Below are 18140 nucleotides of genomic sequence, written 5' to 3' on the forward strand. Positions count from 1 at the left end.
CAAATACTAGAAAGATGGGCAAGATAAATGCTGTCAATGGAGACATCAGCAGTTGGTAGAAAGTTCAGATATAATTGTTTTACTATGGATAAATTAGCAGCGTCAAAATGTAGCTTGTCAATTTGTATCTTAAGAGGTCCAGGTGAACAGAAATAACGTAACACACACGCCATAGAAAATCCAGTCTCAGCCTACAATATACAAAAGATGAAGACAAAGGGAGAGAAAGGGAAGCATTCTCTTATACACATATTCCACATACAAATTTCACAAAAACATCTGCAATTAAATTAATTTTAAGCTAAGGTACCAAACATTTTTTGCTTTTTCATATTCTCATTTACCACACAATGTTTTATAGATAATCTACTGCTTGCAGAAACAGTAGTCATGTGGACAGTTCTGAATACAAGAGGAATATAATAATTTTGTAGATCTGTTTAGATAGGTATTCCAGGAAAGGAAGGTTGCACAACAAAAATAGTGTAATAAAGTGAAAATAGACTGATAAGACCAGCATCAGTAGTGGAATGCAACGTGGTAAGCCAATATTAATAACAGAAGGAAAGGAAGCAGAAGAGGGTATTACAGAGGCTGATACAGCTTTACAGAGCTTGATGCCAGAACTATTAGCTTAACATAGCAAAACAGGGAGCCAGTGGTAGAGGTGGTGAACTTAGAAGGTGAGTTTTGAATGAACCAAGGGCAGTGATGTTATTCAGAAGGGTCCTGAGGAACATAAAGGAAATTATTACTGTGTTATTATTCAACACACTTGAGAAATTCAAAACTTAATTTTTTAACCCGCATTATAGTATTAGGCATTTGTTCAAATCTATTTGTAAAGTGAATTTTACTGTTTCTAGTTAAATACAAATGAAGTCAAAATAAAAAGAAATAAAAATAAAATATCTGTAACATACCAGTTCCATTAACTGTTTTAGCTGACCTATCTCTTCTGGAAGGGAACCTAGCTTATTGTTACTTGCAATTAAGACTTTTAGAGGAAGACCACACAGGCAAGCTGGCAAAGAAGAAAGTTGATTTCGACTGCAACAAAACAAAACAAAACATTAAAACCACCAGTGATGTTCTAGTATGGACTCACATAAAGTGTGAAAGTTATAAAATTCCTTCATTTCCATGGGTCATGCAGTTAAAATTTAAATTTTCAAATGGCAAGCTTTTCAAAAACATTTAAACATCAAAAATACGTGCATTACTGACTAAACAATATTGTGGAATTTACCACTGGAAAAAAAAGTGCACTATATAAGTTTAAGTAGATGTCTTTTTTTCCCAACTGAAAAACAAGTTAATAAATTACAGATAAAATGGTTCTTTTATCAATTTCTTTAAATCATGTTTGAAGTTTAAGTAACATTCTTCATACTAAATTGGGGGGGGGGGGGGAGAGAATGTGAGAAGATTATTTTCAAAAAGAAGCGTTGCAAGAAAAGCCAAAATTTGGAAAAAAGCTTTTAAGCTTTTATTTAGGTTCTCATTCTAGTAACAATTATTCAGGAAGGTGGAACTTAAAAGCTGACAAATGCAATGACCTTTTGTGATCTCCAGATGATTAAAAATATTAATTTCTTCTGATTTATGGACCAATGCTGGGAAGAAACTTTAAGATCAACAGAATAACATGTTAATTGCTGCCTTTCCTAGAATATTAGAAGATTTTCTTAAGATACATTTTTTTCTTTTTTATGGGAATTAGCCTGTAGGGAAGCAATGAATAGTGACTTAGAGTGACAACCCACTAAGAACCATTTTAACTTCTGCATGACTGTTAAGGCTTCAAAGAACAAATATTCATGACTGAATTCTGAAAACAGATAGCAAAAATTGTCCTGTGTATTCTCAGGGAGAGTTGCAACACTGAACTGAAACAAAGGGAAACAAAGAAACATAAACAAATAAATAAATAATCTTAAGTTCCACAAGTGTCAAACCAGTTCTTCAGCTGCCAATCCAGCAGTCTGCTACAAATCTGCATATAAAGACATATTCATGCTTTTTAACATTTAACAAAGCAAACTATCGTCAGATCACTGTTGCATAAGCCAGGAGATAAACAAGTACCAAATAACAAGCTTATTAAAAATGAGAAATCCAACTACTCAGCAGTTGTTGGAAAAAAGAATCAATGCTTATTGTGGAGCCAGGATTCTCCATTCCAGTGTCTTTACAGAAGACCAAGATAAGTTATTTAAAAAAAAAAAAAAAAATCGGTAGAAATAGTTTTTAAGTTCTAAAGAACTCAAATCAAGAAAGCCTAGAACCTAAAAAAGTTACACTGTGCAGACAATCAGACAAAAAAAAAGTTATAACTTTTTATCAAGTTCTACAGAAGTCAGAAGCAATCCACCAGGAGATAAGGAACAGCACATAACCAGGGCAAGTGAGTAATAAATCATCATTAGTTTAAAAGAAATCTCTTTAAATAAAAGATGAACATCATTCACCAAAGCCCAAAGATTATGTATATCTCTTGGCATCACTTTCTAAATGCTGGTAATAGGCAGAAAAACATGCATTTTAAATCTGTAATTCTTCTTGCCAAGAAGCAACATTGTTAGAAAGTCAAGGTTACATTTCCTCCTTCTACATACCGCTTACTGTGCTCAAATAACATGGGGAAGGGCATAACCAAGAAAAGAGGAGATTTTAAACTGAGTGAAATGATCTTACTTAGTAAAACTTGAAAAAAATCCTTTTATTTTGTCTGATTTACGTGATACGTGATACTAACTCTGTAATTATTCTAGGTTTGTGATAATTCACACAATTGCATCACTACACTGAGTTCTAATTCACTGGTTCACCACACTGAGTTCTAACTGAGTTCATTCTAACTCAGAAATTTACTAAGATGTTTTATATAAACATAATAATTTAATCCAGTCTTAGTTTCTTTATGTACATCTAAAACATTATTTCAAACTTTCACAACCTATTCCTTATAGGAATAGTGGCAGATACTCAGGACACACTATTCTGTTTCAATTTCTAGAGCCATAATTAGCACTGCAGAGTGGCCAATACTGCAGTAGAGCAACAATACAGGAAGGCTTGAGAAACATCCTCAGTCGCTTACAAAACTGAGGATCAAGCCTTCATAGCTTGAATTCAAAAGCCCAAGAGACACTTTGCCCCCTGCTCAAACCTCATTCCCAAAGATGAGATTATTATAGCTCCACTATTACAGTTTTTATATACTCTACTGCAAAGAAACTGCTGATGTGACTGGCATTCTGAATTTGCTAGAAGAATAAGGGAAAGAAAGAGATTACTATTACTTGGTCTTTCTTTAAATAATTAGGCTTACATTTTGGCATCTACAATGAGCTGTATCTGCAGCCAATGAGTTTTTGCATTACCCTTCCAATAAAATGAAAAATGTAGTCAGTTTTTCCAGAAACATATAAAGTGCAGACAGAAAAAAGCTCCACATATTTGCAAATAAACAAAAAAATGCAGCAAAGTTAAACTTACCTCAAATTTAAGTAAGTCAGCATTTGCAAGTTTACTATGGCATCTGGTATAATTTTAATACAATTGTGGTATAGATTTAGTGTTTCCAGTGACACAAAATGGCACAACTCCGTAGGAACCTCTGTTAATCTATTCTTGGATAAATCTGAAAAGAGGAAAAAAAAGAAGGCACATTTTTTGAATCATCTGAAAGATATACTTTGAAAAGCTATGCTTCTTTATTAAAAGAAAGAAATAAATGTAACCCTACAGTGAGACAGCAAATTAAGTCAGTATTTTTATTATGCAAAATAAAACTATTGCTAACCTTTACAATCTTGAAATGAATCAGACTGAGTATAAAAGAGCAAACATTAAATTAAAATTCATTCAGTCTAATAAAAAGTAATTATTTGCAGGACTCAATATGCTGAGGAAATACTTGCAGACAGAACCAAGTACAGATTCCAAAGCCCGCACAGTATACCCAAAGATATAGTTGATACAGAGCTAGACATCTGCAAATAATGACAGTAGTTATAGAAAGCAAACAAGAAGGATTATATCCTTAATTTCTTTAAATAAATAGATTAAAAGTTTTTTTGGGTAACTCTTCAAACTGACCCGTATTTCCTAGATCTCAATCAATTATAAAATAATGTTACCTATAAAAATGGTGAAGACCTTCAGGAACAGACCTAAGTACATACAAGACAACAACGGATTCCAGTCCTGCAAATGAATGCTTGTACCCACAGAATGAAAGGTTTTGACCAGTTATTCATTCTTTCTCATTTTGTTTTGGCAAGGTATTCATTCTTTCTCATTTTGAGCACACAGACATAAAGAAAATCAGTAGGAAGAAATATTACTGAGCTTTGTTCCCTTGCTACCACAGTATGAAAACTGTGGTATCATAATAATTATGTGAGCTCAAGTCATAAAAATAACAATGCATGTCAGCATTCAAATGAATTAACTGGGTTCAAAGAAATATTGAAACGAGTGTTGCAGAACAAGCATCTCTTATCCTCACAAACTACAAAACTGCCACCTACCCATACAACCTGACCTGAAAAATGGTCACCTGTTGTATGTGGAAGGAACAGGAATGTACTTAGGCAAAAAAGTGAAACATCTGATGAGAAGGAGACAAGGAAAGAGTGGAACTTAATGTTCTCCTCACTTCTTCACTGCTGCTATTTTAAGCTTCTTCCCTGATCCTTCAAAGCCTATTTTGAAACTTACTTTCTTAAATATGTAAAAGGAGAAGCATCCAAAATACAGCATGCATATTACCAGAGCACCAATGATCTCCATCCTCTCTTTATGCATATAAAGCAATTTTTAGCTTTTATGAATAAACAGGCAGACACCTGAAGATCTTTTTAACTTCTTTGGCAGTTCCAGACTTATCAGTTTGCTGTGCAGAGGCACAGCTTGAGAGCACAACTATTGTGAGTAGGAAGGTTTTATCATTTTTATTTTTGATCCTGTCTCCTGCAATGCAACCTGAAATTCAGTGCACTATTCCCTTTGTCAGCTTCCACTTTACTTCATCATGTTACTTTCAAGAAAGTTGGTTTCATTATTTCATCCTCTGCCAAGACAACAGCAATAGCCTGTGAGCGCAGTAACTGAGAACAGCCCTGCTGACACAAACAGCAGTGTTGATTAAATTGATCATCTCAACCAAAATTATTCAGTTCTGAGTTACCATACAACAGCAATGCTTGCATTGCTCTGCTTCATCTTACCAGGCTTTGATGGCAGTTAAATGCAGCATTAACTCAGCTTCTACTTTCCTTCACTTCTGCTATTAAACTAAAGCATTCCCTATTTGAGTCAATGTTATTACTGCTTCAATGGGGGGAAAGGTTTTCAATGTTCTTCTGTTTTAGTACTTTAATCCTCTACTGTTTTCTGTTTATTATGAGAGCACTTGTTTACTAACATGGCGTTCGAAAACAATTGCCACTGGTTCTCTCTCCTGCTGCCTTCCAAGCTATACTTATTATCAGATATCAACAGAGGACTGCTATAACATTTTGATCCATGCAGGGTACCTTTGTATTTTACAGCTCAATTGCAAAGAAAACCTTCCCTTTTTTTAAACCACACTTTTCTGCAGTGACACTGCCACATTCATACTGTTCTTGCTTCCTCCTTTAAAGGGGAGTGAACAGCAAGATCCAGAAGAGTGAAGTGAACATTAGGCCCAGGCTGTAGACAACATGCATGGTGCTGGATGGTACAGGGAGAGTGACACATCTTTCTGATCCTTCTCAAGTGATACATCAAAAACTGAGAACACGAAAATGTTACTTCTTCTCAAGCTATTGAAACTGCAGCCTGCCATCTTAGAATCATATAATGGTGTGCGTTGGAAGGGACCTTCTAAAGGTCATCTAGACCACCCTCCCTTCATTGAGCAGGGACATCTTCAACTAATCCAGGTTGCCAGAACTACATCCAGCCTGACCTTGAATGCCTCCAGGAACAGGCACATCTACCACCTCCATGGGCAACCTTAACTCCACCTTCATGCCTGCTGTCATTTATCTTCTTATTGAATAAAAGGAATTGTTGACACAACATTTGACTTACCCTTGAAAAAAGCTAGTGCCTTAAAGAAGTGGAACAGCAACTAGATTGACCCTGCTCCTATAACTGAGATTAATGTGACAGTAAAATGCTTTTCTAATTATTTTTTTTATTACTATCCTTTGCTCTCAAGGGCCTTAACTCTGTTAATCTGATGAAGGACAAAACAAAAACCCTGTAAATAATAATAGGCAAACTCTTTCCTGTCTTCCTCAGGACCATGTGTTACGGGACACTACACACACAACAAAGGAAGTCAATTTGTTACTGTCTAGTTTAAGATCATTTCAACACTGGCATCTATTGTACCTTCCTAAATAATAATGATTAAAACCCCCACAATATAGTCACAGAATAAGGCAGAAAAAAAAACTATACTTCGCAGAAAAAGGGGAAGTTTGCTACTATACTTTACTGATAAGAGGTATCATTAATAGCAAATCTGAATGTCTTCAGGAAACAACACTGGAATGGAATCTGACATACAGAATGCTCATCACAGTTTTTAACTAGGGGCAGCATTTTTTATTTATTTTTTTTTCCCAAATACCAGACTTTCCTGATCAAATGGGAAGAAGAGAAGAGATTGGGTTTATTCAATCCTAGAATGAATGGGAGCCTCTGAACATGATATAGCTGTGAAGAAAGCATATCACTTTTCATGTGTCTTTGAGAGTTCCATACAGAAAAGCACACCTTTAGAAATGGAAACAGTCTGCATAACAATTTTATAACGTACCTTAAAAGCATATACAAACATGTACAGAAACTCCTCAACTTGCTACACCTTACAATTAGTCTGTATATCTTTCTAGTTTACTCAGCTTTTTAAATTCCAGAATAAAATACAACGGTTAAGCACTAATGAAACTGCAGAACGTTTTGAAAAGACTGAGGAAAACAGCAGGCATGTATCTTGTTTCTGTCACAATCCATAAATTTTCTGGAAAAAAAAAATTTTTTTGCAAAGGCCTTCTTGGCCTCATTATTTAGGGAAAAATACAAACTAAAATTTTAAACCACTTGTGAAAGTATTTCTAAAATGTAGATATTTGTTGGCAAACCTTTACTTACTGCAATTTTTTTCACTCTACATTTCCCATATCACCAGGCTACACATCCCCCCGCCCCCGCTTCATTAATTTGAAGAATAAAGCTTCAGGGTTATTCATAATAATGAAGTCACTGATACAGAAATTGAAATGAACAAAAGGATGGACTTTGCTGGTGTTTTAAAGAATTTTTATTAATTTGCTTATAGTACCTAACACAAACAAGACCTAATAAATTAATGACTCTATGGTAGCAGAAATACATTTCATGGTTGTCAAGACAGCATAGGCACTTTTCACCTAAGGTGAAAAATAGGTAACGCAAGTATTAACAAAGGGCCCATACACTGGAGTGAGCTTTGTGTTTTAAATGAAACATACTACTTATTCATTATTTGTGACATCAAGGCATTTTCAAACTACATCTGGCTTTGCTTCATCTTTTTCTGCCAGGAATAAGTGTTAAAACTCAAAAATAATGTAACAGAACACAAAAAAATAAGTCAGCCAGCTTAGAAAAATATTAGATAGAATCTTGACCTCTAAAAGCATCAGCACAATTCTGGTGTAGTGACATGGCTTTTGTATGAGAAATGTTACTATGTTGGAAACTAGACATGAACTACACAAAATAAGCACTTCCTTAGCTGGGAGGGAGCAATAAAAAGTAAGAACTTCAGACTAGTAAATAAGCATTTAACATAAGACTCCAAGCCTTGTTTAAGTGGTTGACACACTACATGGTCAGGGTCCACGCTGCCATCATACCAGTAAATAACTGACCCCATCCTCAGTGCAGAAGCTTTCAATTCCTATAGCTCTGAATGTATCTACCACTGCTGATAGGACTTTTCTGACCTCATGCTTTACAGGCAGATTACCAACTACCACTATAAATATATGCGTAAGCATAAATCACTGCTACTGCACAACCCAAAACAGCATTGTCAAAATAACCAGAATAATACTAAAAGTCATATAGTTATGCTTCTTTCAGTAGTTACCAAGGTGCTCCATTTTTTCTTCCTTCCAGTTATTAATACATTAAATATGTTATTAATATTTTAAGTAAAAATTTCAGACTTTCATGGAAGAGCTAAACAATTTAAGCCTTCAAGTCAGAACATTCATTAAATAAATATATATATGCAATATTACATGGCAATTTTTTCCAATAATTCTAATGAAAGCAGATTATCAAAAAGCAGTGATTTATAACTTTCAGATTAGAGAAAAATTCACTATACATTTATACTTCTAAAGCACTAACCTAAATAGACAAAAGTTGAAATTATGCAAGTAAGAATTTACCCACTATTGAGCAGGAAATTTTGTACATATATATCTGTGTGTGCATACAGTTGTATATAAAGGAAATATCTGTATTTGAATTGGAGTCCAGAAAGCAAGAAATTGCATGGTAAAAAAGCCACCCAAACAACCTCAGCTCCAGCCCACCAAGTTCCTATTTTTGTCATCTTCAGCACTTACTGAATAAAAGACAGGAATTATTTTGAAAAAGCTATTTGCATTTGTATTAACATACTATTCAAGGTATTCAAATGAGATGTTTGAATTGTATTTGACAAAGGACTGAAGCAATTCACTGTAAGAGCCTAAAAAATAGTAAGTTCAGCCCTAATTTCATGAGAGAATGGTAGGAAATATATAGAGACATCTATACATGAATGATACAACTGTATGTAGCTTTGCCTTTATACTGTAAGTTACCCATATTTTTATTAAGCTTTTAGGAAGCCTGTATTTCCATATTAGCTAGGTGTATCTTCACTGAAGCCACTAATTGGTGGCAGTGTATCTCAGACAAGTTTTGAAGTATCTACTTAAGCCCATCTCTGACCTTTGGCAACACTGTATGGTATCCATACTTCCCTTGGCAAAGGAGGCAAGTGATCTATTATCAATGTCACTGTGCTTATCACCATAAAATAGTCAATGCTCTCTAGGAAGAAATTACTTCATTCTAGCCTTTATCCATTTTTCTCCCCTTAAATGGTAGGAAAATGCATCATTCTGTAGACAAATGCTATATATGAGTCATGAAGACACTGTAATGCAATTAGAAAGTGCTGTATCTTTTAAGATATGCTCTACAACTTGTCATTACCTTGCACAGCAGCATACCTTGTCTCAACTACTTGCCCTCTCTACCTGCCAGTATCAATGAATAATGTCCTGGATGTATTTTTTACTCTACAGCTTTTACTGTAGTCAGCAACTTCCACCAACAGTGATGCTACATGAACAAAAAAGAGTCAGCAGAGACCTCCACTGACTCTGGCATCAAATGTATTCTGGTTTTTACATGGCAGTTATGCCACAAAGAATGCATGGCAGTTCTTCACTAAGAGACATTTCTATTTAAGTTATTCAGCAGACAGAATAACATGCAAGAGAAGACAAAGAATGCCCTAGAAAGTAAAAACAATTCTATTTCCATATAAGAAAAAAAAAATCTAGTAGTGCATGGACTCAAGGTTTTTCATTCTGAAACTGCCACTTCTAACAGATTGAGAAAAAAGTAGCTCCAACACAGACTCTCAAGAAAGTTATCAGTACTGCAATAAAATGTAGCAATAACATTTAAACACTGATCAACATTACTGACTCGAGATGTATGACTGTTGACTCAAAACATGCAGAACGTGCACCTATCCCAGGCAGCTGGATATAAAAATGTACAGATGCTGCAAGAATAGTATTTTGAACAGTTTGAAGACACGGCTGTTCCACACGCTTGCTAAGCACTACATTTCAGAGCACTGTCAGCATACTTTTCCATCTGCTTCCATTGTTAAGAATGAACATTAAAAATCTCCACCTCAAAGCCACAGACAAAATGTAGCAAAATTCACAGTGATCATGTATTTTTGTACCAGTTTTTCTTATCATTACTACATTTTAACATATTAAAAATTTCTCCTTTTCCACTGTGTAGATGAGTTCTCCAATTCTTCCCCATTCAACATCTTGACATTACAGTATATGTAATATGTGGGCAAGTGAAAAATCTAACACTAGAGATATACAACACAACACTGTCTTTTCTGTGTCACTGATGGTCAGAATAAACACAGTTTCTTACTCGTCAAAGTTACAACTGTAATAATCACCATACATATTCACCACGATTATCAAGGAGACCTAAATGGGGTTTAGAGAAAGGAAATAAAGCAGGACAGAAGGAAACCAAGAGGCCGACGGCAGCATGTCATAGAGCCTGGCAGAGCTGTCACCACTAGAGGGGGCCCTGATCTCACAGACTTGCCCAACACCCTGTAAGGATGTTTCTGTAACTGCTTCCTTCTTTTAAGGTAGGAAAACGACAGAAACAGGAAAGTACACTTTACAAATACACACACACCAGCACTCCTCTGAACATACTGCCCAACGCATTTTTCAAAGTATGACAAGTGAGGCAACTGATTTGCAGCCGTAACTGCAGGAAGCAAATGTATACATTGATGATATCTAATGGGGTCAAGCTATTAAAATAAAATTTAAAAAAAGCTGTTGTGAAACAGTCACTCTAAAGTATTTTTCTCCAACCTTCTTTCAGATGATGTAAGAATCTCACGTATCCTTGAGGTCTCTGTAGTACAGCAATAGCAACATTTGGCCTATATCAAACACAAGTGGAATTAAAAGCTAACTCATTCCACCCCAACAACCTCATCTACTTTATTCCATCTATCACTCCATTACAGAAAACACCGTTTACTTTTTCACAGTGCCCTGTAACCTCCCAGTAAAGCACAGCTAAGCAAAGAAATGTTCATTCTACGTTTATTCTCAGGTAGTGCACTAACCAGCCTGAAGCAATCCAAGAGCATAAATTAGCTCTCCCAGTACCAAAACTTTGAGCAAATGTCACTTCAGGGGCTTTTGCTTCCTCTGGGTGAAATAAGCATGGGTGAAGGAGGGAGCAAAACGGTAGCATGTTCTCATGATTAGCTCCACGGCACACTCCAATTACAAGGATACAAAGGAAATTTGTCTGCAGGAAATGGTCAAAACAATAATACAAGCCTGGAAAAATAAAGAGAAGGTTGATGCAACAGTATGCCTCATTACTGTACCTGACTTAGGTGGCAACATAATGCATCTAAATTTCTCCTTTATTTTCTATTTCTTCCTCTTTAGGGCAACAACACTTTGGCATTAAAAGTGGCACAAAAAAATGGGTCCTGAAGGGACTCTGTTTACATACTGAAGATGAGCCTGGTGTGGAAGTGCATGAGACTTCTTAAAAATTATACTGTAAACCAATAGGACTCTTCCTGCAGATCTCCATGTGAGTACAAGCAGATTTGGGACTGTGGTGGGTTGATCTTGGTGCCCACCCAGGTGCTCTATCATCCCCCTTTCAGTAAGACAGGGGGAGTTAACATGATGAAAAAGCTCATGGGTGCAGGTAAGGACAAGGTGCTCACTCACCAGCTATTGACAGGCAACACAGACTCAACTTGGGAAAATTACAGAATCACAGAATCCTAAGGGTTGGAAGGGACCTCAAAAGATCATCTAGTCCAACACTCCTGCAAGAGCAGGGTAACCTAGAGTACATCACACAGGAACTTGTCCAGGCAGGCCTTGAGTATCTCCAACGTAGGAGACTCCACAACCCCCCTGGGCAACCTGTTCCAGTGATCTGTCAAAATTAATCTATTGACAATTAATAAGAGAGTAGGATATTGAGAAATAACAACAAAACTAAACCCATCTTCCCCCATTCCCCTTTTCCCAGCCTCACCTTCACTCAATGACTGTCCTACTTCCTCCCCCAGCCCGACCTCCACTACTGGCACAGGGGAACGGGAGTTGTGCTCATACAGTAAGTGCTCTACCGCTGCCACTCCTTCCTCCTCACACTCTTCCCCCTACTCCAACATGGGTCCCTCCCATGGGTTAGTCTTTCATGGACTTCTACACGGGTCCTTCCCATGGGCTGCAGTTCTTTCAGAACTGCTTGAGCATGGGTCCTTCCCATGGGGTGCAGTCCTTCCAGAACAGACTGCTTCAGTGTGGGCCCCCCACAAGGGTCACAGGTCCTGCAAGAAAACTGCTCCAGCATGGGTTCATCTCCACAGACCACAGTTCCTGCCAGGAATGTGATCTGTAGTGTGGGGTCTCTACAGGCTGCAGCTTCCGTCAGTCCACATCCGTCTGCAACAGTGTGGGGTCTTCTAGAGGCTGCAGAAGAACAACCTGCTTCACCATGGTCTTCTCGACAGGCTGCAAGGTAATCTCTGTTCCAGCAACTGGAGCACCTCCTCTCATTCTTCTGCACTGATCCTGACATCTGCAGAGCTGTTTACCTCACATTTTGCACTACTTTCTCATGCAGCTGCATGCAAGAAAGCTTTTTTAACTTTTTCTTAACTATGTTATCACACCATCGCTGATGGGCTCTGCTTTTGGCCAGCGGCAGGTCTGCCTTGGAGCTGTCTGGAATTGACTCTGACATGGGGGCAGCTTCTGGTGTCTTCTCACAGAAGCCACTCCTTCAGCTCCTGCTACTAAAATCCTGCCACATAAACCCAATACAGGCACCCAATTACTTGTATCATGAGATGGAAAAAAATATCAGGTAGTAAACACCTTCATCAACAGAATGACCTTTAATAACATGTGGTATGAAACCCAATGCACGGGCCATGAAGCATTCCTTCTCCCACGCCTCCTGCACAACAGGAAGGTTAGAAGTCATTAATTTTCACTCCTTAATAAACCTACAGATTGTATCACTCCAGTATTGTACCACTCATCCTCAGCAGGACTTAAATACTTTAGCCATTTTCTCAGACACAGTGGAAATAAGAAATGTTCCCCAAACTCTAAAAACTTCAAAAACTGTTCTTCCCTATTTTCAGCCTTTATAGTAGGTTAATGGAAAACACTAGAGAAACCAAAACTGAAGTGTTCACATCATACACTATCCAGCTGAATACCTTTACTGTATCAAGCTATATTTCAGTTGTCTGCATGAACTGTTCATACTGGCATATTAAAGAAAATTTGATAGCCAACATCCACCCATATGAAAGCAGGACCTTCCCTAGCGCCTTTGGGAGGGAAAAAAAAAAACTAAGAGTATACCTTGATACTGAAAAGTCCTCAAGATTAGCTTCAGCCATCAAAGATACACTTTAATTGTTCATATTGAATATGGGCTATCGGGGCCTTCCAGGTATATTAGAGACTTCTCAGAGGACTGAAACTTTGATTATGAAATCCTTTCCTAAAAGAAGAATAGTGACCACAGCTTTCACCAAATTAAAAATAAAAGTTTAAAAGGTGTAAATTGTAAATGTGTGCATATAAGCACACAGGCACACAACCTTATTTCCAGCCAATCAACTTATTCCCGTCTATTGGAGAACAGGGAAAGATGTGAAACAAAAAATTACATTCTACCCCAAAGATGGTGGTGAACCACTGGACACACTTAGTTTCCTCTATTACAAATCTCTCATTTCAGCCACAGAGATCTTTCTTAAAGCTGTCTACTTTGGAAACCAACACCTTCCACTTCCACAGGGGAATCCCCCATGATGCAATGAAAACAGCAGTCTAAAACCTCTTCCAGCCCACAGACAACACCACCAGAAGGAACAAGCTGAATGCAATGTCAAAGTTGTTTTTTTTTTTTTCCACTTCATTCTCTATTTTAATGGCATTATTATTTTACCTCAGGCTGTGGAGTGAGGACACTATTCATGCTACGCATTATCGACCTCGGTGACCTGCTCAAAAAGGAGTTACCTCGCATTTACCGTCTGGTAGAAGCGGCACATAAACCAGTTTCTCTGAAGCAGCCCACTTGCCTTCACTATGGAGATGATTATTTTTCACACCTGACAAACTAATACCAGATTTGTTAATTTTTAATTCATTTTTATACGTGAACTGTCTCACACTCCGTAAGAAAATGCTATGAAAAGGGAAATGAATAAAAGTTATTTGATCTCTGGGTATATCAAAGACATGTGGGCATAGACATGAAAAAGCTACCTGATGCTAATTTACGGTGACATAGAAAGAGAAGTATTACTCATCTAATCACTTCCCGTTCTGGCTGCCCATCTCCCACAGATGCCAGGGTTAATCTACCTTATCCACATGATTCATGCACATCTCCCACAATGGTTCTTGAAGTCAGCACAACATAATTGTAACAGTTTATCAACACAAATCTGTTTTGTACCATCAAAGCTGACTTACAGTATTGAGCACATCTTTAAACAATGAACTAATTATATGGCCATTACACAGGAGGTACAACATTTGAAAGAAATACTTCAGACTTCTAAGCAAAACAGGAATCTGTGAAAACATTACTAGAGACTGAGGTACCAGGAAAGAAAAACCTGGAATAAACACATTAAATTGTAATAAATAACCAAAATTTGGATGGCTGTTCCCAAATATAGAAAGAAAAAGAACAAACAAACAAACAAAAATAGAAAGGCTTCCTTGCGAAAGCAAAATAAGCACAGTACATACTGTCTCTATCCTTAAAAGACCCAAACAAACTGAAAACCACTTCGCTGGAGCCGCTAGAAGTATAGACCTATAAATTTTGTACCAAGATCTCTATCCTATGTAACGGTTCCCATGGCTCTTTCTTAAGTTTAAGACAATGTTTCTCAACCTTCTAATTTTCTTTCCTTCAGAATCAAAGAACCTTGCCTTCTTTGGAGAAGGCAAAACCAAAACAGATTTCTCAGCCAGTATGCTGCTTGCTGGTCAGGGAGAGGCTGTGTTTGATGGACAACACATGCAACTTCTTTGTTATTTTACTTTTTTTAACAAGTCACAGTTTAAATCAGGATTTTAATCTGACATCTTTATGAGAGATGTCAAATACATACACTGCAAAAGAAACTGTGGCGGGAAGTAAAACACACCCCCACACCCTCTACTTATAAACAATCCAGCATCTGTGACTGGGCAGGCAGAAACCACTTGATATTTGCCATAATACTTGCTGGGGAACTCGGGTGGGAAGAAGCCAGTGGGCATCGACAGCACTTGCGGGTCAGCCTGCAACCACAGGTAAACATCCGTGTCACTGGTATGTAACAACTGCATGGCAATGCATGTTATGAAGGGACAAAAGAATGTTTCCTTCTGGCCTAATTTTCTTTAATTTTGTTTTATTTTTTGGTAAGGACAAAGCCTTCTGAGATTCACAAAGTGACTAATTCTCATCTATACAGTCTACTGAGTCTGGCCTACAATTCCTGCTCCCTGTGCAGATTCATTTCTACTTCCTTAATCACTGATTTTATAAACTGCCTTTCAGGAAGCCTGATTTCCACATGTTAAGTATTACAGTGATATTTTTCTCTAAAAATCATTTTAGATTGAGTTCTCCGAGGTCTAATGCTGAAGAGCCTACAAGGGCTAATTTATTCAGGCCCAAATGAGACCCATGTAGTTACATAATAAATAAAGAGTTCTACGAAAAGCAGATGGACAGCATTATTTTCCTTTAGTTATCATAACCTGATGAGTAGAAGAAAAGTGCAGACAGGATCTATTAGATCTTAGATTTAAGAAGTCCAATTAACTGCAGTGTTACATATATATATATATATGATACAGAAGGTTGACCATTGTACAGGGGGGTTGTACAAGGGGGTCAGAGGAATTTGTTTAAACAAAAGGACTATCTGTTGTAAATGCCTGCTAAGCAGAACAGAGACCTCCGGTCCTGTTAATAAGCAGACGCCTGAATATACTGATAAAGGGGAGAAGCAGAGGATTTACGGCTGGGACACTGATCAAACTCTACTGATAAAGAGGAGAAGTAGAGGATTTACGGCTGGGACACTGACCAAACTCTAAGGCCACACATAAAGACTAAAAAGGTGAAAAGTGCAAGAAGAGGAAGACTCATTTACTTCATCTTGAGACCCCTGCCCATGACCAGAGGGGGCACTGCGCAGGCGCTGAGGACCTTCTGGCTCATTATAATACGAAGCGGGGATAGGACATGAATATGTATAGGCGTATTGTGCAAACTTATGAATATATATAACTTTAGAGAATAAATGTACAGGGAAACAACACTGAGGTACGCATGACTTTGAGGAATTATCCCCGTGCGTCTCAGCGCTGAATAAAAAGCATACCTACTTTACAACTTTTAACGAGTTGTGGAGTCAATCCGTGCATCATATACACACACTCTTGTTATATTAAAATGAAACAGTTGGTGTTAAATTACCCTGCAAAAAGAAAAATAAGGCTTTGCTATACAAGCTGTGAACCTGCTCAAATAGGTGACAAATAACAGTTTGATACACATACTGCTGCAACCCAGGTCAGGTTTTTTGAAAAGAGGAATCAAGCCAAAAGCTTCAGAACAAGAACTTGGAGATTTAGAACAAGGGGTAACGGGTTAAAACTTAAACAGGGGAAGTTTAGATTGGCTATAAGGAGGAAATTCTTTCCTGTTAGGGTGGTGAGGCACTGGAATGGGTTGTCCAGGGAAGTTGTGAATGCTCCACCCCTGGCAGTGTTCAAGGCCGGACACAGCCTCATGTGACATGGTTTAGTGGGAGATGCCCCTGCCCATGGCATGGAGGTCGGAACTAGGTGATCTTAAGGTCCTTTCCAACCCAAACCACTCTATGATTCTGTGGACAGCAAGGTTGAGGGATGCTGCTTCTGAGTGGATTTCAGAAAGTTCATGTCAGCCTGTTCTCACATCACTGTAATGGCAAGCGTCAAGAAGATTGAAAGATCCAGAATGAGCTTAGCTCAGGTTGGACCAGGCCTTGAGTGATATGGTTTAGTGGGAGGTGTCCCTGCCCATAGCAGGGGGGTTGTAACTAGATGATCTTGAGGTCATTTCCACCCCCAACTAGTCTATGATTCTATGATTTGGGGAGTACACCTTCAACTGTGGGAGATTAAAGTGCAAAAGATTTTATTAAGTACTTCTTGGCTTGGCTTGCTTATCCAGCATGCACATTTAAAAAAACCTTTACTACAAGATGAACTGTTCATTTTTAACAGTTTTCCACCAATAGGGATGCTGAACCTGCTAATCTTGTACTACACCACTGCTATTACTCAATGGCTAAACTTCCACTCATATTGTGAAATCCAAGGCATCAATTTCAGGTTAGTTCAATTTTGAAGTAATTAATGCACTGCAAAACTCACTAATTACTGAGATTTTTAATTGAACCCCCTTAAATATTCTGACTTAAATATTATTCAACAGTATCCTCATCAAGTTCATTACAATACAGGTAAAGTGATCCATTAATAACTTGGCCAATTTTGTCACCTTTCAGGCAATATTAAAAATACTCCTATCAGGACTTCGACTCTTACCAAATGCATTGTCATGACTCAGTATTTGAGTGTCAAATACCGAGTGACTCATGCTCAGTGAGAATAGGTTCTACCTTCTGAAAGAATTGTGGTTTTAATAGAAAAATTGCACAGCATTCTGCTCAGATTACAATTTCTTTTCTGCAAACGGAAAGCAATAGTCTTATATTCTTACCTAACTCTAGATTCAGCCTCTTTATACTCAAAAAAGGAAGGACAAAAGTCCAAGAGTTCAGAACCACCTCTAAAATTTTCATTCAGACTTCTTCCAAAACTGGCTACTCTTTGCGAGTGATGAGCATACTTCTCAGCTCTCATGCCTTCTCTCTCTTCTTCTTCAAAAATTTGGATAGGAAATTCATTGTTTTGGGAGGAACTCTAAGAGATGCACTAGCAAATATACAATTATAAAGGCATCTTATTTCTGGGGAAAAAAGTCAACAAAGAAAGATTCTGATCATCCAGAAATTATGAATCATTTCAACAGGCAACACCTTCTCTGAAGAGATGGCATTATCACATACCCCATGTACTTCCTATGGTTACTTAATGGAAGTCTCAACTCTAAAGTTTGTTTATTCAAGATTGACACAGATAGCGGAAAATCAACTCTAAAAAACGCTTCTAATG

The 18140-nt window shown here is 37.5% G+C and overlaps 1 protein-coding gene across 9 annotated transcripts in view; it reads right to left on the bottom strand.

Annotated features, from left to right (window-relative positions):
• LRCH1 (leucine rich repeats and calponin homology domain containing 1) overlaps positions 1-18140 on the bottom strand; it is a 122972-nt gene that overhangs the window by 57542 nt on the left and 47290 nt on the right. For all 9 annotated transcript variants that reach the window (XR_009962524.1, XR_009962521.1, XR_009962522.1 and 6 more), the window contains exons 2-3: positions 3502-3646; positions 924-1050 (exon numbers count right to left, since the gene is read on the bottom strand). Coding sequence is in view for 3 of the 9 variants with exons in the window: in XM_062607365.1 (XP_062463349.1) it covers positions 924-1050; positions 3502-3646 (272 nt within the window). In the remaining 6 variants the exon portion in view is untranslated. The remainder of the gene's footprint in view (positions 1-923; positions 1051-3501; positions 3647-18140) is intronic.

This window comes from Pezoporus occidentalis, unplaced genomic scaffold (genome assembly GCF_034315485.1).
Source record: "Pezoporus occidentalis ecotype Australia unplaced genomic scaffold, CSIRO_AGI_Poc_V1 ctg122, whole genome shotgun sequence".
Classification (NCBI taxonomy): domain Eukaryota; kingdom Metazoa; phylum Chordata; class Aves; order Psittaciformes; family Psittacidae; genus Pezoporus; species Pezoporus occidentalis.